At 51.5% G+C, this 27,992-nt stretch overlaps 4 protein-coding genes across 5 annotated transcripts; all 4 read left to right on the forward strand.

Moving 5' to 3' along the window:
- Positions 1-936: 936 nt before the first annotated feature.
- fstl3 (follistatin-like 3 (secreted glycoprotein)) lies at positions 937-5,287 on the forward strand (the record flags this gene model as incomplete). The annotated part of the gene is given in 3 exon segments (XM_067230242.1): positions 937-1,158; positions 1,242-1,469; positions 5,163-5,287. Coding segments are annotated over 3 exon segments (575 nt in total), but the record flags the coding sequence as incomplete, so codon positions are not given.
- A 1,578-nt stretch (positions 5,288-6,865) lies between these two features.
- On the forward strand, positions 6,866-9,983 carry LOC136936913 (E3 ubiquitin-protein ligase RNF126-like). The gene is made up of 9 exons (XM_067230585.1): positions 6,866-6,966; positions 7,652-7,710; positions 7,830-7,890; positions 8,054-8,271; positions 8,641-8,709; positions 8,852-8,921; positions 9,204-9,297; positions 9,433-9,548; positions 9,719-9,983. Exons 1-9 carry the CDS (start codon positions 6,892-6,894, stop codon positions 9,881-9,883), a joined length of 927 nt encoding a protein of 308 aa, XP_067086686.1. The 5' UTR covers positions 6,866-6,891; the 3' UTR covers positions 9,884-9,983.
- Positions 9,984-13,005: 3,022 nt separating this feature from the next.
- Positions 13,006-26,413, forward strand: bsg (basigin). 2 transcript variants are annotated; one of them, XM_067230727.1, is made up of 8 exons: positions 13,006-13,190; positions 20,359-20,527; positions 21,728-21,816; positions 21,973-22,112; positions 22,271-22,547; positions 24,073-24,097; positions 24,194-24,263; positions 25,562-26,413. In XM_067230727.1, exons 1-7 carry the CDS (start codon positions 13,130-13,132, stop codon positions 24,249-24,251), a joined length of 819 nt encoding a protein of 272 aa, XP_067086828.1. In that variant the 5' UTR covers positions 13,006-13,129; the 3' UTR covers positions 24,252-24,263; positions 25,562-26,413. The 2 variants fall into 2 exon arrangements, with proteins under 2 accessions (XP_067086828.1, XP_067086829.1); XM_067230728.1 differs by having other exon boundaries at positions 24,085-24,097.
- On the forward strand, positions 19,500-20,076 carry LOC136936556 (basigin-like). Its single transcript, XM_067230175.1, has 2 exons — positions 19,500-19,847; positions 20,036-20,076. Exons 1-2 carry the CDS (start codon positions 19,526-19,528, stop codon positions 20,074-20,076), a joined length of 363 nt encoding a protein of 120 aa, XP_067086276.1. The 5' UTR covers positions 19,500-19,525.
- Positions 26,414-27,992: the final 1,579 nt, after the last annotated feature.

Consider the following 27,992-nt stretch of genomic DNA (forward strand, 5'->3'; position numbering starts at 1 on the left):
TCCCCTCTCCTCTCTCTCCTCCTCTCCTCTCTCCCCTCTCCACTCTCACCTATCTCTCTCTCCCCTCTCCCTCTCCCCTCTCCTCTCTCTCCCCTCTCTCCTCTCTCCCCTCTCCTCTCCTCTCCTCTCTCTCCTCTCTCTCTCTCCTTTCTCCTCTCTCCCCTCTCCCCTTTCCCTCGTCCCCTCTCCCCTCCTCTCCTCTCTCCCCTCTCCCCTCTCCTTTCTCCTCTCTCCCCTCTCCCCTTTCCCCTCTCCCCTCTCCCCTCTCCCCCTCTCCCCCTCTCCCTTTCCCCTTTCCCCTTTCTCCCTTTCCCCTTTCCCTTTCCCCTTTCCCCTTTCCCCTTTCCCCTTTCCCCTCTCCCCTCTCCCCTCTCCCCTCTCCCCCCTCTCCCCTCTCCCCTCTCCTCTCTCCCCTCTCCTCTCTCTCCTCTCTCCTCTGAGCTCCTGCCAGGGAGCTGAGCCAGATCATCTTCCCAGCTTCCTTCCACTGCTGGCATCTACTGAGTGTGTGTGTGTGTGTGACTGTGTGGGTGTGAAACTGTGTGGACTGTGTGTGTGACTGTGTGTGACTGTGTGTGTGACTGCGTGTGTGTTAATGCATTTGTGACACACGCATGCACAAACACAGAATGGCCATGCTAAGATAACAAGTACTTTAATGTAGGTCTTCTCCTTTCTCTCTCTTTCTCTCTCTCTCTCTCTCTCCTCTCTCTCTCGTCTCTCTCTCTCTCTCTTCTCTCTCTCTCTCTCTCTCTCTCTCTCTCTCTCTCTCTCTCTTCTCTCTCAGCATGCAAGAGAGCAGGTACATAAAGGCATCACTATCAGAGCAGGTACATGAGAGCAGGTACATACCTGATCACTATCAGAGCAGAGAGAGGCAGTAATACTCACACTGTGTGAGTGTGCACGCGTGTGTGTACGTGTGTGTGTGTGCAGAGACATGTGAGGGCGTGACCTGCGGCCCGGGGAAGGTGTGCAGGCTGAAGGCAGGCCGGCCCCAGTGTTTGTGTTCCCCTGACTGCTCCGTGCTAGGGCGGCGGGGCCGGCCGGTGTGTGGCAGCGACGGGAACACTTACCCAGACGAGTGTGGCCTGCTGCTGGCTCGCTGCCAGGGACAGCCTGACCTGGAAGTCATGTACCAGGGGGGTGCAAGAGTGAGTACACACTCTCACATGCTCACACACTTCACACACACTCTCACACACGTACCATTCATGTCCCGGATGTGTGTGTGTGTGCAGAGTCGTGCTCCAACGTGGTGTGTCCAGGAACACACAGCTGTGTAACTGACCAGACCAACAGTGCTCACTGTGTCATGTGCCGCACCGCGCCCTGCCCAATCCCATGACGACAGAGCAGGCCAATATGTGGCAACGACAACGTGACCTATGCCAGCGCCTGTCACCTGCGGCGGGCCACCTGCTTCCTGGGGCACTCCATAGGAGCCAGACACCTCGGACACTGCAGCTGTAAGACCCCTGCCTGCCTGCCTGCCTGTCTGTCTGCCTGTCTGCCTGTCTGTCTGCCTGTCTGCCTGTATATCTATCTATCTGTGTGTCTGTCTGTCTGTCTCTCTGCCTGTCTGCCTGTCATCTGTCTGCCTGTCTCTTTGCCTGTCTCTCTGCCTGTCTATCTGTCCTGCTCTGTCTGTCTCTCTGCCTGTCTGCCTGTCTATCTGTCTGCCTGCCTGCCTGCCTGCCTGCCTGTCTATCTGTCTGTCTGTCTGTCTGTCTGTCTGTCTGTCTCTCTGCCTGTCTGCCCGTCTGCCTGCCTGTCTGTCTATCTGTCTCTTAAACTGACCATTGTCATGATACCACCCTCCCTCCTCCTCCCTCTCTCTTCAGACCCCTCCTAAGAAGACTCAGGGCCAGGAGGGCAGTGAGGAGAACGCCCTCTAAAGACCAGTTGTGTCCAGAGCAGACCACCTCCCTTTCCTCTCCCCTCCCCTCTCCTTCCCTTCCCTCCCTTTCCTCCTCTCCCCTCCCCTCCCTTTCTTCCTCTCCCCTCCCCTCCCCTCCCCTCTCCTATCCTCCTCCCCTCCCCCCTCCTCCTCCCCTCTCCTCTCCTCTCCTCTCCTCCCCTCCATCCTTCATCCCCCCCTCCTTGGTGGAGTCTTGGTGTGTGTCCTAAAACAAGCGGGGTTCTGCTAGGGGGGGGGGCACATTTGTGTATATTGTAAATAAATTACCATAAGGGTTAGGGTTATACCCTAATGGTATAGTTACTACTATTTATTGGAGCGGGTTTGTACTTATGTTGTTTTCCTGTATACAGACCTACATATCCATAATTACCTGTTAACCCACAGCGCTGTACTGTTTCACTGTCTACTGTTTGTTTATGAATAACAGTAATTACAGTCACTGGCTGCTTTGTTACCAGGAATTTGGGGTTTTATTCCTCCCAAATGGATGTATTTTCCTCCCTGGTGCAAACAGTGAAGTGGAGTTAGTGTAGTGTGGTTTCATTAGAGTCAGACCACTCTACTGCATCTGAGCCATGAGCCAAAACACACACCCTGCAGCATCTCACATACACACTCCTCCTACACACACACACACACACACACACACACACCCCTCCTACACACACACACACCCCTCCTACACACATATAGACACCCAGCACCATCTCCTGCCTGCAAACTCTCCTGCACACGCACACACACATCTCTCCTTCTACACACACACCCCTCTCCTACTCACATACAGGATGTTTAGGCTGGATCTTAGTCAGGGCTGCGAGGCACCCGCTGATAACTGACATTACCAGTTCAGTTCTGCTTCTGGAAGAGTCCAGCCCTCGACAACATGTCCTGTGTTTCAGCGCAGACCTGTTAACCTCCTGCCACTGAGGGAACCCAGTGTTGGGGGCGCTCACACATTCTCATCTGACTCCACATGTTCCCAGACTGGGGAGTAACAGAGTCACGTGGGCAGCCTTATCTGATTGGACAGACACGTGGGCACCCTTATCTGATTGGACAGACACGTGGGCACCCTTATCTGATTGGACAGACACGTGGGTAGCCTTATCTGATTGGACCGCTGAATCTAATCTGTCTGGGAATCTGGAGCTGGATTTAGTGTGAACTCACCAGACCTCTAGGCTAGGATACACACACCTTAACACAAGGCAAACACACACACCTTAACACAGGGCAAACACACACACCTTAACACAGGGCAAACACACACACCTTAACACAGACCAGTCACACAACCCTGAACACAGGGCAAACACACACACCTTAACACAGACCAGTCACACAACCCTGAACACAGGGCAAACACACACACCTTAACACAGACCAGTCACACAACCCTGAACACAGTTTAAACTAAAAATGGTCCAAAGACACCACATAACAGACCGTAAACAGTTCATGAAGGCCAGATACAGACCAGATACAGACCATGTACAGACTAGAAGCAGATCAGAAGCAGACCAGATAGAAACAGACGCATTCATGGACAGATAAACGACAGTCATGTAAATCCAACAAACCAAATGACTGAGAATTTGTTTAAATTTTTAAATTGTTTTCATTTTACTGAACATACAGAGTAAGAACAGTTATTGATGTAAATAACTCTTGTGTACCTGTGTGCATACTGTGAAATATGAATGATACATGTATTTACTTATTTTTGTACTGTCATTTAATCTCTAAATAAACAATGATATTTGTCATGATGTCTCTTTCCTGCCTAGTCCAGTGTGTGTGTACAGTATGTGTGTGTGTGTGCAGAATGTGTGTGTGTGTACAGTATGTGTGTGTGTGTGTGTGTGCAGAATGTGTGTGTGTGTGTGTGTGTGTGCAGTATGTATGTGTGTGTGTGCAGAATGTATGTGTGTGTAAGATGGAAGGAGCTCACTACATTCTCATCTATCCCCTGTCTTGGTATCTCCTTCTCTCTCACACTCTCCCTCCATTTATCAACTTCTCCCTCTCTTTCTCCCTCTCCTATTCCATCCCCCTCTCCCTTTCCCCTCCTTCCCTCTCCCTCTCTCGGTGTGTCTCATGCCCAGTGCTACCATCTGTTTTGACTTTGCTGATGTTTATCCTGTGTTCCAGTCACGCTGGTACATCGGGGGTGGAGGTATACGGCTGTTCAAACAGGGGAATAACAATGCCATTTGAAACTGTTGTTTTTCCCCACACACATCTAGCTGCCCTCCTCACAGTTCTTCTGGTGGTGGCATTGACAACTTGTGGAGTCTCTTCCTGGTCTGTATGTGTATGTGTGTGTGTATGTGTGAGTGTGTGTGTGTGTGTGTGTGTATGTGTATGTGTGTGTGTATGTGTATGTGTGTGTGTATGTGTGTGTGTGTGTGTGTGTGTGTGTGTATGTGTGTGTGTGTGTGTGTGTGTATGTGTATGTGTATGTGTATGTGTGTATGTGTGTGTGTGTGTGTGTGTGTGTGTGTGTGTATGTGGTCTGTATCCAGTCTGTGTATTTTGTATAATTTGCCCACAATGTGCCCCCCCCCCTCTTACTCACAACGGAAATTACGTTCCTCCATCGAGGAGTTCCCAGAACACTCTTCCATTACCATTAAATCACCCAAGGAGAGATTACACAAACACAAACTTAGCTCACACACACACACATACATACACACTCATACACACATACACACACACTCATACGCACACACATTACACAATTGTCCTATCAAAGCACACTGCAGATCATCACTGTGTGTGATGATCCTCTCCTGCATCACTTCCTGTGTATAATGTCCCTGCATTGCATCACTTCCTGTGTATAACAAGTCTGTACTGCATCCCTTCCTGTTGCTAGCTGTCTGATAGCTTCCAGAAACTAGAAAGCAGAGGGAAAGAAAGAAAGAGATTGAGAGATTTATGGAGAGAGAGTAAGAGAGAGATGTGTGGGGAGAGAATAAGAGAGAGATGGAGAGATGGGGTTTGAGACCACCCACAGTTCTGAACACATCACCCCCCACCATCACACACACACACACACACCACCATCACACACACACACACACCACCATCACACACACACACACCACCATCACACACACACACACACCACCATCACACACACACACCACCATCACACACACACACACCACCATCACAGGGCCGAGCCCCCTGGCCCCCCTGGCCCCCCGAGCCCCCCTGGCCCCCCGAGCCCCCCTGGCCCCCCCGAGCCCCCTGGCCCCCCGAGCACCCTGGCCCCCCGAGCCCCCTGGCCCCCTGAGCCCCCTGGCCCCCCGAGCCACCAGCCCCCCGAGCCGCCCGGTATACAGTGACTAAGAGGCTTGGACTCGGGTGGATAATTGAGAGCACATGTTCTCCCAACTGCCTCCATGTGGCCTGGGACGGCTGAGTGAGGCTGAGTGAGGCTGAGTGAGGCTGTGTTTCCCTGGGAACTCGTGACATGAGAGAGAAGCAGGAAGCAGGAAGTAGCTTGTGTTGTTGAAGCATTTCTGGACCCTCCAGAACCCAGCTCTTCTGATGTGACCCAGACCAAGACCAGACCCAGACAAGACCCAGACCAGACCCAGCCCAGACCCAGATTAGCTTCCTGGGCCAGTCCAGAAATCAGAAGAACTAATTCATTGTAGCAGCTCACATGACCTGTCTGTGACACCCCCCCCCCCCCCCCCAGGCCCCCCTCCCACATCTCCCTACAACAATGAACCCTGCAGAAGCTCAGTGATGCACTGGAGGCAGAGAATGCCTCACTTCCGCCCCCAGACATAGCTGCCTGTCTACTCTCTCTCTCTCACACACTCTCACACACACACACATACACACACACTCCTGGTACCAAACAACACATTCCATCGGACCAGCAGGCTGGAGGGCATTGATTGGCTGTTGCTCAATCAGGAGGAAACTCCTACTCATACTCCTACAGAGGGACGCAAGGTGATGCCAGCAGTCCGGATCTCTGGAGGCTCTTCTGACGGGGCTGTCTGTCCCTCACGTAAATCAGCCGGTTATGGCCCTCTGGGGAGCAGCGCTACCTGAACACCAGCCAGCCAGAGGAGGACCAGCCAGCCAGCAAGAGGAGGCCCAGCCAGCCAACCAGCAAGAGGAGGCCCAGCCAGCCAGCAAGAGGAGGCCCAGCCAGCCAGTAAGAGGAGGCCCAGCCAGCCAGCCAGCCAGAGGAGGCCCAGCCAGCCAGCCAACCAGAGGAGGCCCAGCCAGCCAGCAAGAGGAGGCCCAGCCAGCCAGCCAACCAGAGGAGGCCCAGCCAGCCAGCCAACCAGAGGAGGCCCAGCCAGCCAGCAAGAGGAGGCCCAGCCAGCCAGCCAAACAGAGGAGGCCCAGCCAGCCAGCCCGCAGAGCCTCCTCTCCAGAATAAATACACAGACATGAAGTCTCCTGCTAGGGTTCTTCTGGCCTCCAGACTCCAGGGTCTACCCTCACCTGGCTTCTACCCTCATCTGGCCTCTATCCTCACCTGGCCTCACCTGGCTTCTACCCTCATCTGGCCTCTATCCTCACCTGGCCTCACCTGGCCTCACCTGGCTTCTACCCTCCCCACATTGCCTATAATTTGTTGTATATGTTCCAGAGTATAATTCATGAATTATATTCCAATGTACCAGTACTTGAACACTTAATTGTCTAATTTGGGAAGGTTGATCAACACACTATCACACCAACACAGTCAATATCCAGGTGACTGTGGTCATTCTTAAAATGGCGTGTGGAACAGTGGAATTCATCTGTTTGCTGGAGAGTCTGCTACAAGCGCCTCAGCGCACCATCTAGCGGCCGTGTTGAAAACTAAAGTACGCATCATAGACAAGGATTTGGCAAACTGCTTTGAAAGCCGCAGTCTGCACCGACATATTTTGTCCCTGTCAGAGCACCGTACAGTCACTATCTTCACAAGTGAGATAAAAATGGCGGAGGCACCACCGTGGCCCAGCCGGTTCTTCTGTCACCGGTGCTCAGCCGAGATAAACCCCCGCCTCCCCGTAAGTATCAACGAGATGAAGCACGAGATTACATCATATTCACGGGATGAACGTGTACCTTGTTGTTTGTCTGGACCATCTCATTGCTTTGTAACTCGTAGTGCGTCCACCTTCTAGCTAGCTACTAGCCTAGGCTGCTAGCGAAGCACACAGTAGTACGCAGGTACACAGCTAATTAGCTAACGAGCTAAAGCTGAAGTCTATGGTGTAGAAACTGTCTTTTTGGAAGCAGTCATCCAGAAAAACTGTTAAGCTATTCTCAAACACGTAGCTAGAACGTTTTGCTATTTCGTCAGCTAGCGGTCTGAGTCTCCGACAGTTAGGTTGTGGGTTGACACCTGACAGCTAGCATGCTAGCCTATCATAAACCTAATCTTTGTATTCTTCCTGGTTCCATGCAGGCAAGCTAAGCTTTGAGCTGTGATATGATGGTATAAAGACCGTTTACTGGGTTGCCACCTAGATGACACTTGACCCAGTCTCCTGGTTCTAGTGGGAATGACAGTCGGTGGTAATTTACTACTGTGTGTGTGCAGGGCTGAATGGATCTTTGTTCTCTATTCAATCTATCGCTCTCTCTCTCGTGTGTGTGGGAGGGAGTTTGATAGCAGGGCTGATTGACTTCTGATTTGTGTGTGTGTGTGAGAGAGAAGAAGCAGAACTGAACCGTGTGTGTGTGTTGCAGGACTACACGTGTCCCAGATGTGAGTCTGGCTTCATCGAGGAGCTCCTGGAGGAGGAAAGGTTTGTGTGTGGTTAGGGTCAGGGTCGGGGTTAACCCTGACCCTCAAAGTCTGGCTGTTAGAGAGCTGCTCGGAGATGAGCGCTGCTGTAACTCTGTTGTTGCTTGTCTCCCCGGACAGCGCCGAAAACGGTTCCTCTGCCAGCATCACCAGCGGGACCCAGAACACGCTAGCCTTCCAGGTGTGTGAGACGGGCTGTGGTTCCTAAATCGGCACTCTGGAACATTTTTATATCTGGAGCAGGGTAGTACGGGTGTAAGGGTTAGGAACTGTGTGTGGGTATTCTACAAACCTTGAGTTCCTGGTCATGTTCTCTGTGTCCCTGTTCCGGTTCCTTCCTCTAGAACGTGGAACCCCAGCAGATGTTCCCCCTCCCTCCTGGGTTTGGCCAGTTTGCTCTGGGGCTGTTTGATGAGCCGGTGCCAGAGGACAACCGTGAGGCAGAGAACCGCCGGGAGAGGGAGATGGTGTCACGGCAACGCTACAGCGCCAGGCAACCACGGGTTCGACATGGCGCCAGGAGGCAGATCGGGAGGCAGGAGGGCGTGCCCACACTGGAGGGGTGAGGGGGGAGAGGGGATAATCCGTCCCAACCAGTCCCATGACTAACATGACTGGATCTCTCTATCTTAACGTGACTAGATAATCTACCTTTAGTCTTTTTTTTTTTAGCAGACTCACTTACAGTAAGTACAGGGACATTCCCCCCGAGGCAAGTAGGGTGAAGTGCCTTGCCCAAGGACAAAATGTCATTTTTGCATGGCCAGAATCGAACCGGCAACCTTCTGAGTGATAGCCCGATTCCCTAACCGCTCAGCCATCTGATTCCCACTAATCTAACAACTTCTCTTTCACAAACTCACTTGTTACGTAAGCTGTGACCGTGGCAACAGTATAACATCACATGACTGTTGTGTTTATTCCGTTCCAGAATCATTCAGCAGCTGGTGAACGGAATCATTGCGCCCACGGCCATGCCTAATATGGGCGTGGGGCCTTGGTGAGTACCACACACTAACAATAATAATATGGATTATTATTAACCTCGGGCAGGGCTTGTATTTCGAATAAAATCATTCGTAATAATGATGGGGAGGGGGGGGGTGTGAGTCTCCATGGTGACGGGTGTGTTTGTCCCTCAGGGGGGTGCTGCACTCCAACCCCATGGACTACGCCTGGGGGGCCGGTGGTCTGGACGCCATCATCACACAGGTAGCCCCCTCCTCTGGTACCCCCCCTCCTCTGGTACCCCCCTCCTCTGGTACCACCCTACTCTGGTACCACCTTACTCTGGTACCACCTTACTCTGGTACCACCCTACTCTGGTACCATCTTACTCTGGTACCACCCTCCTCTGGTACCACCCTCCTCCGGTACCCCCCTCTGGTACCACCCTCCTCTGGTCCCACCCTCCTCTGGTACCACTATCCATTTGATAAACCTTTGTCTGAATTGTGGATGAAAACATCCTATCTCCCCCTCTCCTCCCCGCAGCTGCTGAACCAGTTTGAGAACACGGGTCCTCCTCCAGCTGACAGGGAGAAGATCAAGACCCTGCCCTGCATCCACATCACAGAGGAGCATGTTGGTGAGCACACACACACACACACACAACTGGTCTATCCTGCCATGGGGTTCCCTCACACAGAGACCCATGGTGCTGTATGACCTGTTACCTGTCTTTAGTCCACTGACGTGTGTGTGTGTGTGTGTGTGTGTGTAGGCTCAGGTCTAGAGTGTCCTGTGTGTAAGGAAGACTACAGCACAGGAGAGACAGTCAGGCAGCTTCCATGTAACCACTTGTTCCACAACGACTGCATCATCCCCTGGCTGGAGCAGGTAGCCCCCCCCCCCCCCCCCCCCCCCCCCCCACACACACACACACACACCCTCCCCCTAACAACTGTATTACATATTACTGCTCATTACAACTTAACTGGAGTGATGACTGATACATCTAATTCTCTCTCCGTCTCTCTCTCCCTCCCTCCCTCTTTCTCTCTCTCCAGCATGACACGTGTCCTGTGTGCAGGATGAGTCTGAGTGGACAGAACACAGCCATGAACCCACCTGGACTATCAGGAATGAACTTCACCTCCTCTTCCTCCTCCTCCTCTTCCTCCACTCCTCCGTCCTCCAGCTCCACCAGTCAGGACAACTCTACAGACTCCTAGAACCTCCTCCGCCTTCCTCACCCATGACCGTGTCCCCCACCCTCCCCCTGTCTGACCCCAACTGGGGGAAGGATGCCCAGGCCTGGAGGGTTAGGGCTTGGAGGCCTGGAGGGTTAGGACTTGGAGGCCTGGAGGGTTAGGGCTTGGAGGCCTGGAGGGTTAGGGCTTGGAGGCCTGGAGGGTTAGGGCTTGGAGGGTTAGGGCTTGGAGGCCTGGAGGGTTAGGGCTTGGAGGCCTGGAGGGTTAGGGCTTGGAGGCCTGGAGGGTTAGGGCTTGGAGGCCTGGAGGGTTAGGGCTTGGAGGCCTGGAGGGTTAGGGCTTGGAGGCCTGGAGGGTTAGGGCTTGGAGGCCTGGAGGGTTAGGGCTTGGAGGCCTGGAGGGTTAGGGCTTGGAGGCCTGGAGGGTTAGGGCTTGGAGGCCTGGAGGGTTAGGGCTTGGAGGGGTAGGGCTTGGAGGGTTAGGGCTTGGAGGCCTGGAGGGTTAGGACTTGGAGGCCTGGAGGGTTAGGACTTGGAGGCCTGGAGGGTTAGGGCTTGGAGGCCTGGAGGGTTAGGACTTGGAGGCCTGGAGGGTTAGGGCTTGGAGGCCTGGAGGGTTAGGGCTTGGAGGCCTGGAGGGTTAGGGCTTGGAGGCCTGGAGGGTTAGGGCTTGGAGGGTTAGGGCTTGGAGGCCTGGAGGGTTAGGGCTTGGAGGGTTAGGGCTTGGAGGCCTGGAGGGTTAGGGCTTGGAGGCCTGGAGGGTTAGGGCTTGGAGGCCTGGAGGGTTAGGGCTTGGAGGCCTGGAGGGTTAGGGCTTGGAGGCCTGGAGGGTTAGGGCTTGGAGGGTTAGGGCTTGGAGGCTTGGAGGGTTAGGGCTTGGAGGGTTAGGGCTTGGAGGCTTGGAGGGTTAGGGCTTGGAGGCCTGGAGGGTTAGGGCTTGGAGGCCTGGAGGGGTAGGGCTTGGAGGCCTGGAGGGGTAGGGCTTGGAGGCCTGGAGGGTTAGGGCTTGGAGGCCTGGAGGGGTAGGGCTTGGAGGCCTGGAGGGTTAGGGCTTGGAGGCCTGGAGGGTTAGGGCTTGGAGGCCTGGAGGGTTAGGGCTTGGAGGCCTGGAGGGGTAGGGATGACAGACACAGGCAGACAGACAGACACAGACGGATGCTCTTCCCCCCAGGACTCCCCAGCCTTCAGACCCCTGTCCTCTCTTGGGGTGACGGGCTGGACCCGGCCTCCTGCAGGAGGAGGAGGAAGAGGAGGATTGTAGAAGTAATATCGTGGCTGGATGGGATATGAAACAGGACAGTGCTGCTGTTGAACACCTTCAGTATGGTTGTCTTCAGAGCAAGACTGTAGCTATTTTTCATCCAGATGACTTTTTAAACCAGGTTGTGATTATTAAGCTGTCAAGTTTTTAAGTAGCGGTCGCAAGTGCTCAGTTCAAAGTCTTAATGGACTGAGATGTTGACTCATCTACAATGTATGTTTGTTCAGTATTTGAAAATGGAAAACATATTTGTACCCTCTCTCCCAACACATACACACATGCACACTCATACATAAACAACAGCTAGCTGGATGGAAGATGAGCTTAATTTGGCCTCCTGGTGGTTGTCACATCTGCATAGTTGTCATCATGTATAATTTCACTAGATTAAAGACATTTTTATTATGAATTGTGTGATAACTTGGTTTTACGATTGTTTGCATATTATGTTTGTTTTAAGGAGCGACGGTCAACTAACCCGGCTGCCATCTCTAACCCAGGTGAGGTCTGGGTTACACCATCTCTAACCCAGATGGGGTCTGGGTTAAACCATCTCTAACCCAGGTGAGGTCTGGGTTAAACCATCTCTAACCCAGGTGAGGTCTGGGTTACACCATCTCTAACCCAGGTGGGGTCTGGGTTAAACCATCTCTAACCCAGGTGAGGTCTGGGTTAAACCATCTCTAACCCAGGTGAGGTCTGGGTTAAACCATCTCTAACCCAGGTGAGGTCTGGGTTAAACCATCTCTAACCCCGGTGGGGTGTGGTGCTCCTACCTCTGACCCACAGAGGGCGCTGCAGGCTCCAGCCCCTCCATAGTGCTCCTGCTCTCCACATATCAGCAGGCTTGTCTTCATTTGATGTCGACACAAACTGCTTTGGTAAATTCCCAGTGGACATCAGTCAGCCACACAGGAGCGGGAGGTCATGTACACACACACACCACACAGTGTGGGAAAGAGAGGTGTTCAGGGTTGAGAGGAAGTGAGGCTGTTCTATTTGTCTCTTGCAGCATTGTGAGCATCGCAGACAGGAAGACAACACCAGGTCCACCTTTATAACAATCAGCCTTGTCGGGCTTGGGTTTGTCCTGGAGGGGATGTGCTTGATTACATTAGCGCACATCCTTTAGAGGCCAGGGAACATGAAGAGGTATGTGTTTCCTGTGCATGCTGACTTACATTTACATTTAGTCATTTTCCAGAGTCAGACTTCCTACTCCCAGAGGAGTTTCTCCTGTCCAGAGCAGAGCTGCTGTCTGGTTGTAGTGAGGTCCAGCCACAGATGTAAATCGTAGGGGACATTTTCATGCAGAGCAGGGCAATATTTAAATAACCTTATATTTGTATTTATTTTTTATTACAGTGGTCTTATGAAGTTATGGCCCTGTTGCCGACTTTCTGTACTGTAGTTTACACTTTGATGTATCGTGTGTTAAAATTATTTAAGAATTGACAATCACAAATATAAATCATGGGACATTTGGTGTGTATTTGTGAATCTGTGTATTTTTATTTGATGTGTCCTTTGAGGTGTGTGTGTGTGTACGTGCCAGACATAGATTGGTGTTTTAACATTTGTTTTTCCTTTGCTGTACTTTGGGGGTTTCTTCCCTGATATCAAAGGTACATTGCTTACATATTATCTGCAAACTGAGTAAAATCTCACAATCTGTATATAAAAGAATCAATCTGATGACTGATCTTGGGCTACGGGTCTGATAGAGTTGGGGCTCGGGCCTTGGGCTACGGGTCTGATATGGTTAGGGCTCGGACTTGGGCTACGGGTCTGACATGTTGTCGTGGCCTGAGTCACGCCCCACAACTTCAGTGGCTGTACGTGCTGCCGGCCCTAGTCATGACGTAAGCGCGTGAGGAGCAAATAGAGGACGACCAACTCCGGTCGACACTAGCAGGGAGCGCCTCCGAAACATTCAGTCGAACAAATAACGCGAATTATAGTTTATCATCGAAGTGTTTGTTTAAAATACAAGAGAAAATCGTGAAAATGAAGATCCTGTTTGTGTTAAGTGCCCTGCTGTGCGTGTACCGAGCCAGTGCGTCAACAGGTAAGGTTTAGCAGGAGTGCTCTCATGTTGGCTAACCACATTAGCAAGCAAATAAGCTAGCTAGCTGACTAACGTTAGCAAGCCAACACCATTTCAATTATTGACGATGACATGCTTTTCCATTTCAAGATGGTTTAGGTACGGACATGTGTATACCAAGTTGTGTTTGAGTGAAATGTTTATTTTCCACCGAACGCTTAAAATGATAGTTTTAATGTCAGCTACATTGCTAGCTCCTGTAACGTTATTTATGACAAGAAGTGTTATTAAGCTGGGAACGCCGGTCATAGGGCAGTAAACTACTGGACAGGCACGCGATCATCGACGGTCTATAGAGGAATAGTCGTCAATTTAGTTTACTTAAATATTTAAACGTGTAAGATCAATGAAATTAGACTTCGACGTTCCCTGTTTATAGGTTAACAGGTTATAGTGATTTTTAGGTCATTACTGTAGCACGATGATTTGCTGGGTGTAATTAGCTACTTTATGCTAATTGAATCCGTGAAATGTGCGGTGTTTTTTTTTAAAGTAATCGTAACTATTATTTCAGTAGGTAATTGGGCAACGCAAAAGCTATTGTCGAAGTTGCTCAAGATGTGTTCGGGATGATATCGTTGGATGTAGTCCTGAAATGCCGTTCAACACAGCGGAAAACATGTATTGCAATTCCATTTCAGTCTATTTAGACCACATGAACCTCGACCTCTTGAGTATCTGGCCTGTAATCGGGTAACTCAATCCAGTCTCACACAATTGTGTTGCAAATTTGAAATGGCAGTGAGCTAGTGGTTTCCCAGTAAGCTTCTGTTCTCAAACCGGTGTGAACTAGTTCTCCTGCTGGGTTGTTGGAACAGGACTAAAGGACCAGCCTGTAGTGTTTCTTCCTGTCGAAGCAGCTGCTTTGTACCCCAGTAATCAAACACAAAGTCAACATTTACATGAAATGAATCTAGACTCTTTTATCCAAAGCTACGTGAAAAGTGTTTTGAGAAAGTACAGAATGAGATGAAGGATCCAAAGTAGGCTACTTGGTTTTACAGTATTTAGGTCCACATCACATAGGAACCACATCTCTGCTACCAGACAGGGTGAATGAAACAATACTACTACATTGCAACAGAAACATCTGAACAGTGTGTGTTCAGCCTCTTCCTATGACAGTAGTTCTGGCATCAGCAGGTTTAGCCAGGCTAGCACACAGCAAGGGCCCGTTCCTGGTGAACCCTTGTAATCCATCACCATCAGGGGTGAACCTCCACTCTTCCAAAAGCAGATGAACACTTACTTGATGCTGCGGTCAGCAGAGTGGTCGTGGTGGAAGCTGCTCTTGAGTGGTTCACCGTGTCACAGGACAGGCCTGTTGTTGTTGTGTGGAGAGTATGAGGGTAATCTAATTATATCGCTCCAGCTCAGCCTCTGTTAAGGAATGGGAGCTTTGCTGTGGACTTTCTCAGCCTCCAGCCATGGGTCTCCACCAGTTACGCAATGCTCTACTGAGTGGTTAATTCAGCTCCTCCATCACACATTCACCCGAACTACTGGGCCTCCACCTCTGCTACTGTGCTGGTTAGGGTTAGATTAGGGAGTGGAGTAGGCTCGTGTTTTCAACATGTTCGGGCAATATCAGAAAACTGTTGAGAAACTAGAGAGAGTACAATTTCTGGGGAAATTGTAGGGTGTGCTTGCTTGCGTTGGTTGCACATGGGTCAGTTTCTTAATGACATCTTTACAACTGATATTTCTGTATATTTTATATAAAAATGCTTAATTATTATTTATAAAGATTACATAGATTTAAAAGCATCTTTTTTTGCTGCTCATTTACAACTCAAAAGACGAGTGAAGTGTAGAATGAAATAGATGTCTTCTCATTTCCCCTGCAAGAGGCAGCCTCATAGCTGAATCAAAATGAATTAATTTGGCAGACCGGTGTAAAAATTGACCTAATCTCTATGACTTAAACATCCTTTTAAGTTTTTCCCTTCTTGTGATATTTTCAGGCATTTAGCCTACTCGTATTGCATTCATGAATAAAGAACCCCCATTGAAGATTATTCTACGACGTTACCGGCAGTAGAAGATGGAATCGCGATTCAAACAGTACCATCTGCTAACTGAAAATATTCCCCCCAAAAACGTAAATAAGCTTGACATTTATTTAGTGGAAAATCGCTCATTCATAAAAAGCGCACTGGTAGCGATCATTGTCAGTAACAAGGCAAAATGCGATATAGCCCTGTGTGGAGAAGCTGCCCCGGTAAATTCTACTACAGTACAGTACAGTAGACTACTGCTGTGTTCGTCTTGGTAGCGATTGCGTTGGTTGAATTCGATTTAACGTTCCGTTGTACGGTTTAGGCAGAAATTAATTATTTTCATGAACAGATTTGACAAAGTGTATGCTGTGGCAATGAAGTTCAGTTTAGTAGTCAGATAGTTTCACCTATTGAAAGACTTGATTTAAGTAAGGGGAGTGCCGAACATGTTCTGTCACCGTTTGACTTCCTAAACAGCTGTGTAGATGTTTTTGTAGCGTGTCTCGCGTAGGCTACAGCGTTGCAGTGAGCAACACTGGTTTGAAACCACAGGTAATGATAATTTCACCAACAAATCGTTTACTTGTAATGTCATAATAAATCCTACAACGAAAATTTATTTGTGAGGAATGTTTATTTTAACGATTGAAAACAGATGCATCATAGACCGCTGTCGTATGTGTTGCCCGGGCAACAGAGGCTAATGTCATGCTAATGCTTCAGTGAAATAGTAGACTACCGTTTCCGAAAGTAGATGTGGGCCTACTTCCTTAATAATATCAGCTAATATTGTACATTACATTTCACAATTGTGTTTCACATCACAAAGTAAAATGAGTAAATAGTTATCACCCTGGCCTCTTTGCTTGTGGCGTTTCTGCAGCTGCCTTGCAGTAAAGCTATAGTTAGCCTAGCTATCCCCCAAGTTAACAGATGCGAAACGAATGTTCTGCTACAGGTAGTCACGTGTGTTTTTGTGACGTTAGTGACGTTAGTAACGTCAGTGACTGTGGCTAGCAAATTAGCCACCGCTAGCTTCACTTTTCACCACAAAAACGCAATTTCTACTTAAACCATGCAACGGAACGTAAATAAAAATACAACCAACGCAATCGCTACCAATACGAAACCTTTGACACCTGGGTTGTCTATGTAGTCCAAATATTGATCCTTAGGGGGCCAAAAATAAACAATAACTAGAAACGGCTGTTCCTGCGAAACAGCAGTGAGAATGCTGAAAACCTGAATGGGGATAGCTGACCATGCTAAAAAAAGCTGAAAATAGTGAAAATTTAGTAGAAAGTTATAAGCTGAAGCTTCAAAGCGCCCGAAAGGTATTTTTGAAAGGGGCAGGAGCTGGACGAAGGCATAAAACTACAGAAAAGAGAAGAACAATGCAAAAAGAGAAATAATTCAGAAGAATTTAAAAATGTTGTAGAAAGTCATTTGCTCAGGTTTCAAAAGGCCTGAAATGTATGTTAGAAAGGACCTGCAGCGAGATGAAGGCAGAAACGTACAGAAAAGAGAAGAAAAATGCAAAAGTACTGGCAGTTAGAAGGTACTGCTGTGAAAGGTATTTTTGAAAGGACCGGTATTTTTGTTCAAACCCAGTTGAACAGTTTCTAGAGCAGATTAAAGAGTTGGACACTGAAACCAGATCAGACAGTCTTGTGTGAAGACATTTATGTAACAGACTACTGCTGATATCACTGATGCCTGTTTCAGACCGTCAAATATGGGTAGCGCTCAATGTGGCTGGGTACAGATTGTTCAGGGCTGTGTTCTGGAATGTTCTGATCATGTGCCTCATCCCAGACTGCATCATTGTTTTTCACAGCCCTAGCAACCGTTGCCCGTGGCCTGACTTTGTGCATGACCCCCTGAGTTGGTCAGGCTCTGCTGTGGGTAGATGTCTCGTCCGCGTTGCCGGACAACAGAGTCAAACGTCCGCACATGGCGTCCATCTTGCTACAGTCAACTCGCTCACCCATAACATTGTGTTGATGCTACATGTACTTTTTAAATAACCATAACTTGCTCAATTTTCAACCGATTTTTAAACGGTTTGGTTTGTTATCAACGTCAGAGATGTCGTTATGCCACTGCATCAACACAATGTTATATACATATATATATATATATATATCACACATATACAGGTGCTATAGCTAGGTTCAGATTCAGCCCATCTTGAATCATATGATGTATTGATTAAAATATAAATATGTGTCGCTGTCAATTCACCAGCCATTTTTGGCTGAGGTATTCAAAAGTACTGGTTGTTTATCATGACCATGCTTGCAGCTCCAGGGTCTGTCTGTGTCCGGTAGCTCATTAACCATCCAGAACCTTCTCAGCCTGCTGCCATGGTGACACTGTTAGCCTGTTCTAGAACCCTGGGGTGGACTCAGAAGGAGTTCTGAGAAGTCAGATTGCTAGGCTAGCTAATCATCACCAGGATTTCCTGGGTTTATCAAACAATTACAGCTCTCCTCCACCCTGCCCAGCTCCTCTCCTCCACCCTGCCCAGTTCCTCTCCTCCACCCTGCCCAGCTGCTCTCCTCCACCCTGCCCAGCTCCTCTCCTCCACCCTGCCCAGCTCCTCTCCTCCACCCTGCCCAGCTGCTCTCCTCCACCCTGCCCAGCTGCTCTCCTCCACATTGCCCAGCTGCTCTCCTCCACCCTGCCCAGCTCCTCTCCTCCACCCTGCCCAGCTCCTCTCCTCCACCCTGCCCAGCTCCTCTCCTCCACCCTGCCCAGCTCCTCTCTTCCACCCTGCCCAGCTGCTCTCCTCCACCCTGCCCAGCTGCTCTCCTCCACCCTGCCCAGCTGCTCTCCTCCACCCTGCCCAGCTGCTCTCTCCTCTCTGCTAAGAGAGCCTTGTTGTCGACCAGGTTTCACACAAACCCAAAGAACAGGGGCCGCTTCCTCCGTCTCATCCTCTCTCCGACACGGGGAGTGGCCCTACAACAAGGGGAGTGGCCCTACAACAGTAAACATGGTTATTGTTTTCCAGATCCCCCCCCCCCCCCCCTGCTCCAGTGTTGATCTCCCGGCAACATGTTGATGTTGTGCTCTGTGCTGTGTGTAGAGGGCAGCAGTAACACAGATGGACGGACAGTGTGTTGTTGCTCTAGTGAGCCCCACCTAGGCTGTAAATCCTCTCTAGAATGTCCCCGGTAGGAGACCCCTGCCCCCTGGGCCCCCAACCCCCCTCCCTCAAGGCCTTTCATCTGCTCTGCCAGGTGTAACCAGTATGGGGTCATCCTAACCCTAATCCCATCATGTGGCTACTGGCTTCTCATGGTCTTTTACTGCCGTTTAAGTATATATTTTTTTGTATTCTGTCTTTCCATTGAATGCATTTGATGAATTAATTTAGTTTGTTTAGTAAATGTTGATGCATGTGCTGTTCGTCTTTTTCTTTTGAGTGCTCACTGCCTTTCTCACGGTGTTACACATTTCTTAATATCATTTGCATAACGTTTTCATACTGAATGTTTGCCTTATCTTGATGGCAGGACTCAACCCTCTCATCTGTGATTTCTATTAATCTTTTCTGTTTTTCTGTTTCTTTCTTTTGATTTTGCCTGCTGGTCTTTTCCATCTCACATTTCATCACCACTGGCCCTCCCCACACCCACCTCAAATCAATATCAATCCATCAACTGCCATCACTGTTCGGCCTTCTGCCTGTACTCCCTGCCTTCCCTCCCCCCCTGGCTCTTCTCTACTGGGCCTGCCCCCCCCCCCCGGCTCTTCTCTACTGGGCCTGCCCCCCCCCCCCCCCCGGCTCTTCTCTACTGGGCCTGCCCCCCCCCCCCGGCTCTTCTCTACTGGGCCTGCCCCCCCCCCCGGCTCTTCTCTACTGGGCCTGCCCCCCCCCCCCCCCCTGGCTCTTCTCTACTGGGCCTGCCCCCCCCCCCCCCCTGGCTCTTCTCTACTGGGCCTCCCCCCCCCCTGGCTCTCCTCTACTGGGCCTGCCCCCCCCTCCCCGGCTCTTCTCTACTGGGCCTGCCCCCCCTCCCCGGCTCTTCTCTACTGGGCCTGCCCCCCCTCCCCCCTGGCTCTCCTCTACTGGGCCTGCCCCCCCCTCCCCGGCTCTTCTCTACTGGGCCTGCCCCCCCTCCCCGGCTCTTCTCTACTGGGCCTGCCCCCCCCTCCCCGGCTCTTCTCTACTGGGCCTGCCCCCCCTCCCCCCTGGCTCTCCTCTACTGGGCCTGCCCCCCCTGGCTCTCCTCTACTGGGCCTGCCCCCCCTCCCCCAGCTGGCTTCATTAAGTCGCCCCTGTCCCAGATGAAGCTGCTGGGGGGCTGGGCGGAGCTGCAGTGCGAGGTGGTGGGGGACCCCCTCCCGGAGGTGCAGTGGTGGTTTGTGGAGGGCCATGGCCCCGAGGAGACGCTGGTGCAGCTGTTTGACGGGGCGCGTGAGGGCCGCATGGTCGTCAACGCCACCTATGTAGCACACGCCACCAGCTCCGTCGTCCTCGGCAACCTGTCCCTCTCTGACTCGGGCACGTATGAGTGCCGTGCCTCCAACGACCCAGACCGCAACGAGCTGAAGAAGACGCCCAAGATCAAGTGGATCCGCTCCCAGGCCAACGTCCTGGTGTTCCAACGTGAGTGGAGGAGGAGGGGGGCGGAGCCACATGCCCCTCCCTGTAAAGAGGACAGTGGTCCAGCCCCTGTCAACCTCCTGACCTCCACCTTGCTCCTCCCCACACCCCCCCCCCCACACACCCCTAGACCAGAGAGTACCTCCTCCAGAGTGACTCTCCTAGCCTCTGTAGTCTCTCCTGTGTCCCAGCTGGGGCAGAGCTGTTCCTCCCTCCTGTGTTCCTGTGCTAGAGGTGTTCTGCGCTTAGCTGTGACGTCATTACACAGGTCAAAGGTCAGGGTCTGAGTTTTGTGTTGTCTCTTGGTCTCAGACGGCATGTTATGACCTTTGAACCCTACACGCTTCCTGTAGTGTGGATGACCTCTGTGTTGTAGAGCTTTGTAGACACGCCTTCCTCTCAGAACCCCACGACTGTCTTCCAGACAGACATCCTCATGAATACAGCTGTTAGCCTAACCCTAACTGTAAAGGGAGGTTAGAGAGGTTACTAATGATGGTGTGTGTGTCCTCAGAGCCCCTGATAGTGACGGACCCTGCGGAGGTGAGTAACCGGACCTCTGCTCTGCTGAGCTGTAACCTGACGGCCCCCACCTCCCCCATCAAGGGCAGCTTCTGGATGAAGAATGACCTGGAGCTGGACGGGACCAGGAAGAGTACCAACCAGGCCTACATTGAATTAACGTAGGTCCTGCCGGGACACAAGCCCTCTGGTGTAGGGGGGGGGGCTTTCTCTCTGTTAGCAGTGAGGGCTGGTTGCAGGCCCTCTGCTGGTTGCAGGCCCTCTGCTGGTTGCAGGCCCTCTGCTGGTTGCAGGCCCTCTGCTGGTTGCAGGCCCTCTGCTGGTAGCAGGCTGCTCTGCTGGTTGCAGGCTGCTCTGCTGGTTGCAGGCTGCTCTGCTGGTTGCAGGCTGCTCTGCTGGTTGCAGGCTGCTCTGCTGGTTGCAGGCTGCTCTGCAGGCTGCTCTGCTGGTTGCAGGCTGCTCTGCTGGTAGCGTTGGCAGCAAGGAGAGAGTGCCTCCAGCTCTTTTGTGCTCTTTCCCTCGGTGTGACCTTAATTCCATATCAGTGAGAGGGAGGAGCAGGAGAGAGAGGCTGAACAGAGGGAGGAGCAGGCGAGAGAGGCTGAACAGAGGGAGGGGGGAGAGGGGAGAGGAGAGAGGCTGAACAGGGGGAAGGGAGAGGCTGAACAGGGGGAGGGGGAGCAGGCGAGAGAGGCTGAACAGAGGGAGGGGGGGAAGGGAGAGGCTGAACAGGGGGAGGGGGAGCAGGAGAGAGAGGCTGAACAGAGGGAGGGGGGAGAGGAGAGAGGCTGAACAGGGGGAAGGGAGAGGCTGAACAGGGGGAGGGGGAGCAGGAGAGAGAGGCTGAACAGGGGGAGGGGGAGCAGGAGAGAGGCTGAACAGGGGGATGGGGAGCAGGAGAGAGAGGCTGAACAGGGGGAGGGGAGCAGGAGAGAGGCTGAACAGGGGGAGGGGAGAGAGGCTGAACAGGGGGAGGCGGAGCAGGAGAGAGAGGCTGAACAGGGGGAGGGGGAGCAGGAGAGAGAGGCTGAACAGGGGGAGGGGAGCAGGAGAGAGAGGCTGAACAGGGGGAGGGGAGCAGGAGAGAGAGGCTGAACAGGGGGAGGGGAGCAGGAGAGAGAGGCTGAACAGGGGGAGGGGAGCAGGAGAGAGAGGCTGAACAGGGGGAGGGGAGCAGGAGAGAGAGGCTGAACAGGGGGAGGGGAGCAGGAGAGAGAGGCTGAACGGGGGAGGGGAGAGAGGAGCCATGCAGAGGAAGCAGACTGGTCTCTCACTTCAACAAACAACAAGTGTGTTATCCATGTTCATCATGTGTTCTTCAACCTGACCTTATCCTCTCTCTCTCCTCCTTCTCCCTCCAGCCTGAACAAGATCAACGCCCAGGCGGGGGGGCAGTATAAGTGTGTGTTTGTCACTGAGCCCGAGGTCTCCGAGGTCATAGAGGTCAAGAGTAAGTCCCTCCTCTGTCTCCGTGGGATCTGCCTTGTCTTCATCTTCAGTGACGAGTGTTTCTGCAATGTTGGCGTAGTTGATGTGTGTTTTCAGCCATCTGGTGACCACTGACCTGTGTGTGTGTGTGTGTGTGTGTGTGTGTGTGCGCGCGCAGCTCCTCTCCATGTGTCGGCCTACAAGCACTCTGAGCAGGGGAACGAGCGTGACCGTGGGGTGATGGTGTGTCATGGTTACGGGTACCCACTGCCCACCGACTGGGCCTGGAGGAAGATACAGCCTGACGGCACTCCCTTTGTACGTCTACTACTCCCTCTGGGAGGGTGTGTGTGGGAGGGCGAGCGAGTGTGTGTGTGTGTGCGTGAGGGAGAGAGCGAGTGTGTGTGTGTGTGTGTGTGTGCGTGAGGGAGAGAGCGAGTGTGTGCTAGCTTGTAACCTGTGTCCCTCCCTCCTAGGCCATCGCCAACGCCACCCTCGACAAGTACGAGATCAAGACGACCCCCAACAAAACCACGCTGTCCATCCTGGACCTGGACATGGAGCAGGACATGGGCGACTACGAGTGCATGGCCACCAGTGAGCTGGGCGTGGCCTCCGACAAGATCCACCTGCGCGTACGCTCCCGCCTGGCTGCCCTGTGGCCCTTCCTGGGCATCGTGGCCGAGGTCATCATCCTGGTCACCATCATCTTCATTTACGAGAAGAGGAGAACACCTGATGAGATCAGTGACGGTACGAAGCAGTACTACCCCCCCACCTCCTAACTCCCCCCTCCTAACTCCCCCCCCCCCCCTTCCTTCTAACTCCCCCCCCTCCTTGTAACTCCCCCCCCCTCCTTGTAACTCCCCCCACCTCCTTCCTAACTCCCTCCCCTTCTCCTTCCTAACTCCCCCCCTCTCCTTCCTAACCCCCCCCCCTCCTTCCTAACTCCCCCCACCTCCTTCCTAACTCCCCCCCCCCCTCCTTCCTAACTCCCCCCCCCCTCTCCTAACTCCCTCCCCTCTCCTAACTCCCCCCCCTCTCCTTCCTAACTCCCCCCCTCTCCTTCCTAACTCCTCCCCTCTCCTTCCTAACTCCCCCCACCTCCTTCCTAACTCCCATCTCCTCCTTCCCAACTCCCATCTCCTATCTAACTACCCTAAATACCCTCAGTTCTTACCAACAGCAGTTAGCGGGAGTGTAGCTAGCAGGGTTGTTAGTGTCCCTCTCCTGCCCCCTAGTGGAGTCATCCTGCAAGTGTTTGAGTGCTGAACATGCTGCACAAACAGCTGATCTGAACATGATAATATTCTGGATCAAAATGCTTACATCCTTTTATTCTTTTAGTTCTGCCTGTTATAGTCCTTCTGTTGATGGCATTTGTCCAAACTTCTTTTTTATGATTTCATGTTTTGATTTCTCTTGCTGCTGTGTTGTGGTAAGTGACCCAGACTGCATGCAGCTGAACAAGCTGTGGGAGTGGGAATGCTCTGCCTTCATACTCACTACTTCTGACCAGCCAGATGACCCCACGCTGACCTCTGACTGGCCCCGCCTGACCAATCAGAACCCCCCCCAGGTCCCAACCTGGCCTCCAATCAGCGTGAAGCGTGGCCAGTGAGAGGGGGAGGTTATTCTTGCTTGTCCTGACAGTCTAATGGGGTTGTGGTTTGCTAAGATTACGATGGGGGGAGGAAGGTGTAGGAGGGACAGAGGCTGGTGTTCGTTACTGCATGCTCGTGCATGCTGACCACGCATGGCCAGTGATGCTGTCAAACGTTCCAGCTCCATTTTCATCATCGTCATGACGACGACATGCGCCACCTCTGCTGTAACCGTGGACGACCATCTCAGGTGTCCCTGTGGACTCACTGCTGCAGCACCTCCCCCTCCCTGCCATCTCTGTGGTTTCCATGGTTACCGCGGGGTCTCTACACAGCTGCATTGGGGGGCGTGGCCTCGTGGGGAGGAGGGGAAACGATACATATATATAAAATTATGGGATGACTGCAGCGATGCCGTTGACATGGAGACGCAGCCGGGCATGGGCATGCTTAGTCAGGGTGGTCTTTGACATCAGCATGGTGTCACTAACAGGTGTTAGGGGTGTGGCATTGTGTCACTAACAGGTGTTAGGGGTGTGTGGGAGCGAGTAACACTGGACCTGGAACTTCCTGGTTGGGGAGAGCATGCTGGTGTCAGAGCTCTGTCTGTCTAACAGTGTGTTCTATCTCCTCCCTCTCTGTCTGTGTCTCTCTCTGTGCGTGTGCTGGTGTAGATGACGACTCAGGATCTGCTCCTCTGTAAGTACTGCTCTCCTTCTGTCTACCAGTACACTGGGAGGGCTGGGTGTTCTGCGGGGACCAGCAGGGTGTAACAGGTCTTCTCTGGTTTCCCAGGAAGAGCAACTCCACCAACCACAAGGAGAAGAACGTCCGGCAGAGGAACTCTAACTAGGAGAGGAGAGAGGTGAGCAGGACTTCTGCTTCTACTGAACATCTGCTGGTGGTCTGCACATCTAACCATCTCTCTCCCTTCCTCCTCTTTTCCTCCCTCCTCTTTCTCTCCCTCCTCCTGTGTCCCTCCCTCCTCCTGTGTCCCTCCCTCCTCCTGTGTCTCTCCCTCCTCCTGTGTCTCCCTCCTCCTGTGTCCCTCCCTCCTCCTCTTTCTCTCCCTCCTCCTGTGTCCGTCCCTCCCTCCTCCTGTGTCCGTCCCTCCCTCCTCCTGTGTCCGTCCCTCCCTCCTCCTGTGTCCCTCCCTCGCTCCTCCTGTGTCCCTACTCCATCCTCCTGTGTCTCTCCCTCCCTCCTCCTGTGTCCCTACTCCCTCCTCCTGTGTCTCTCCCTCCTCCTGTGTCCCTCCCTCCTCCTCTTTCTCTCCCTCCTCCTGTGTCCCTCCCTCCTCCTCTTTCTCTCCCTCCTCCTGTGTCCCTCCCTCCCTCCTCCTGTGTCCCTCCCTCCCTCCTCCTGTGTCTCTCCCTCCCTCCTCCTGTGTCTCTCCCTCCCTCCTCCTGTGTCTCTCCCTCCCTCCTCCTGTGTCTCTCCCTCCCTCCTCCTGTGTCTCTCCCTCCCTCCTCCTGTGTCTCTCCCTCCCTCCTCCTGTGTCCCTCCCTCCCTCCTGTGTCCCTCCGTCCCTCCTCCTGTGTCTCTCCCTCCCTCCTCCTGTGTCCCTCCCTCCCTCCTCCTGTGTCCCTCCCTCCCTCCTCCTGTGTCCCTCCCTCCCTCCTCCTGTGTCCCTCCCTCCCTCCTCCTGTGTCCCTCCCTCCCTCCTCCTGTGTCCCTCCCTCCCTCCTCCTGTGTCTCTCCCTCCCTCCTCCTCTTTCTCTCCCTCCCTCCTCCTGTGTCTCTCCCTCCCTCCTCCTGTGTCTCTCCCTCCCTCCTGTGTCCCTCCCTCCCTCCTCCTGTGTCCCTCCCTCCCTCCTCATGTGTCCCTCCCTCCCTCCTCCTGTGTCCCTCCCTCCCTCCTCCTGTGTCCCTCCCTCCCTCCTCCTGTGTCCCTCCCTCCCTCCTCATGTGTCCCTCCCTCCCTCCTCCTGTGTCCCTCCCTCCCTCCTCCTGTGTCCCTCCCTCCCTCCTCCTGTGTCTCTCCCTCCCTCCTCCTGTGTCTCTCCCTCCCTCCTCCTGTGTCTCTCCCTCCTCCTGTGTCTCTCCCTCCTCCTCTTTCTCTCCCTCCTCCTCTTTCTCTCCCTCCTCCTCTTTCTCTCCCTCCTCCTCTTTCTCTCCCTCCTCCTCTTTCTCTCCCTCCTCCTCTTTCTCTCCCTCCACAAGGTTCCTGATGACTCCTGTCCAGAGCAAGTGGCTGTGTGGCACATAATCTAGTGCACCCCGCAATCTTTAAATATCTTTCTTTTTCGCTTGTGTCATTGTGTTGACTGGTCTCCCTTCCTCCAGGCTGGGCGTGTAGCCAGCACTGCATGACTTATTCTTGAAGTTCTAGAAGTGTTTGTCTGTAGTAAAACGTTGTAGCGTTGCCATAGGAATGCTGTCTTGGTGGTTCTGTTGACCCCAGGCATGTGAGGCCAGTCTGTCCCCTTCACCTCTAGACCCAGACCACTGTCTGATCCTAAACCCATCAGAGCAGTGTATTAAGGCCTTAACACCCCCCGCCCACCTTCCTCCTCCTCCATCCCTGAGCGTATTCAGAGTTTTAAAAACACATCTATGTGCTCCACCCTCTGATTCTACTGTGTGAGAATGCACTGTTTAAATTAAGAATTAATTACCTGTTTTATATTTCTGATGTTTGTAGTTTTCAGTTGTCTTTGCTTTGTTTGCCATACAAACATCTACAGTAGTACTTCCTGTATAAGTCTAGTAGTACATTATTGGGTCAGGTGATGCCTAAATGGAAAATTGATGTTTTCTTTCGTTGAAAGCTAGTGAATCAGTTCTGCCTCTCAAATGTTTCTGGTTTTCTACAAGATGCTAGTCAACTCAGAAGCTATCTGCTGCATCAACGTGATTATTGTGACTGGGAGCGTCCTCTCGCACATCTGGAAAACCTTTTTAATAGAAAAATGTAAATTATTTTGCCTAGCAAGTAACCAAGCAAGTAGATTGAACATTGTCAACTGTACCAACTTGCACCACCATAATAAAAGTTTATTTGATTTTAAAAGATTACTGTCTTTGGGGTAACTGATTTGATTTATTAGTAATCATTATAGTTATAATGTTGGGGTAACTGATTAGATCAGTATAATAACTAAATAGTAATATTAGTATAATGTAGTTTTATCATTCAGGACTAGAGCCAGAAGCAGCATGATCTCTGATGGAGTCAGTTACACCACCCAAGCACCGTTACAGCATGGCGCATATGGTAGCACCGTCAGAGGAAGTGATTATTTTTGGAGCACCTTATCCCACAAAAGTTTACAGGTCTTTTCAAGAGGAAATATGTCTGCAGTGGATTAAACAGGGAGTATGTTTACTTTTACATTCAATATTAAAAGTTTTTCAGGGCTGTCAAGTTTTATCAAAAGTTTGACGTGAGATTACTATAACTGTCAACTTCGCGGTCAGATCTGAGCTTTGGTCCTAAACCAGCTAGTTAATCAGAGACTGCACGGCTGGTAAAAGGAATATTTGTGGAATATACATTTTGATCTGTAATGTACCAGTAACGTAGACAAAATTCAATTTTTGGGGTCCCATATTAAAGTGAGTAGGCTACCTAACTAGTGTTATCATTACCATCAAACTAACGTTACCTGCTATAAAGTTTTCCTTCCTCAGTCAACCACTAGATGGCGATGTTGAAGCGCTGTCCTAGAAGGCGATATGGAAACCGAGTAGACGGGTTTGTTCCTTTGCAAAAAAATACTTTCAAAGACATTAAGCTCCTTAAGTATGATTTTGTTATTTAGCATACAAATAACAGAAGTTTAAAATTGTTTTTTTTAAATGTTTATAAAATGTAACATTTGCTGAAGAGCTGGTGTTTGCAGACTAGCTGGCCAGTGTTTTGGACATAATGCTTGTCTTCCCATTTCAACACTAGGAGCATCTGTTTCCGTTACCGCTGTCAGTCTATCCTTGGATAGCTTTCTCTCTTCTCCAAAACAATATCCTAAGTAACTCATTCGACTGTAAAATCCAATATATTGTGGCAAAAATATATAAGCTAAATGTGTGTGTGCGTGCGCAGTACCTCGTGCACTATCGACCGTCGTCACTACCTTAATGCCACTACTCGACCTGATGTTATCTGAAAACAGTCAGAATCGTTCTCCACGGTTTTCTGGTGTCTTGAGAATGTCGTTATTTGGAGAAACGCTCACGAGGCCGCCTTCAGCCGTGGGTAATACGCCGTGCGTAAAAGGAAATGAGTTTGTATGTAAATGTGGCTTGTCCTTCTCTTCCCTTCACCACTATACTCAGCCTGCAGGCTGGGGTCCACTAGAATGCTGTCATGTATTAACTTAATCTCGCTTTACAGAATAGCTGTGACTTGGATGAACTTGATGATTGCTGTTTTTAAACCATTGATCAAGTATTCTGAGGCTTTTTACTGTGTGTCTCACTCCCCCACTGATGACTAGTTTGTCCTGTAAAAGTCACACACACACACACACACACACACACACACACACACACACACACACACACACACACACACAGACACTCCCCGCCCAACCCCTGCCGTATCTTAATGAAATAGACAGCCTAATGAATCAAATAAATAATACATCCATTT

The sequence above is a fragment of the Osmerus mordax genome, chromosome 27, assembly GCF_038355195.1.
Source record: "Osmerus mordax isolate fOsmMor3 chromosome 27, fOsmMor3.pri, whole genome shotgun sequence".
Classification (NCBI taxonomy): Eukaryota; Metazoa; Chordata; class Actinopteri; order Osmeriformes; family Osmeridae; genus Osmerus; species Osmerus mordax.

Excerpts from the sequence above, each read along its gene's own strand:
- LOC136936556 (XM_067230175.1), top strand. The coding sequence starts at position 19,526 with ATGAAGCTGCTGGGGGGCTGGGCGGAGCTGCAGTGCGAGGTGGTGGGG. Across the intron at positions 19,848-20,035 it reads CAACGTCCTGGTGTTCCAAC|CTGGGGCAGAGCTGTTCCTC; the intron begins GTGAGTGGAGGA and ends CCTGTGTCCCAG.
- LOC136936913 (XM_067230585.1), top strand. The coding sequence starts at position 6,892 with ATGGCGGAGGCACCACCGTGGCCCAGCCGGTTCTTCTGTCACCGGTGC. Across the intron at positions 9,298-9,432 it reads CATCACAGAGGAGCATGTTG|GCTCAGGTCTAGAGTGTCCT; the intron begins GTGAGCACACAC and ends GTGTGTGTGTAG. Across the intron at positions 9,549-9,718 it reads TCATCCCCTGGCTGGAGCAG|CATGACACGTGTCCTGTGTG; the intron begins GTAGCCCCCCCC and ends CTCTCTCTCCAG.
- bsg (XM_067230727.1), top strand. The coding sequence starts at position 13,130 with ATGAAGATCCTGTTTGTGTTAAGTGCCCTGCTGTGCGTGTACCGAGCC. Across the intron at positions 21,817-21,972 it reads CGAGGTCATAGAGGTCAAGA|CTCCTCTCCATGTGTCGGCC; the intron begins GTAAGTCCCTCC and ends GTGCGCGCGCAG. Across the intron at positions 22,113-22,270 it reads AGCCTGACGGCACTCCCTTT|GCCATCGCCAACGCCACCCT; the intron begins GTACGTCTACTA and ends CCTCCCTCCTAG.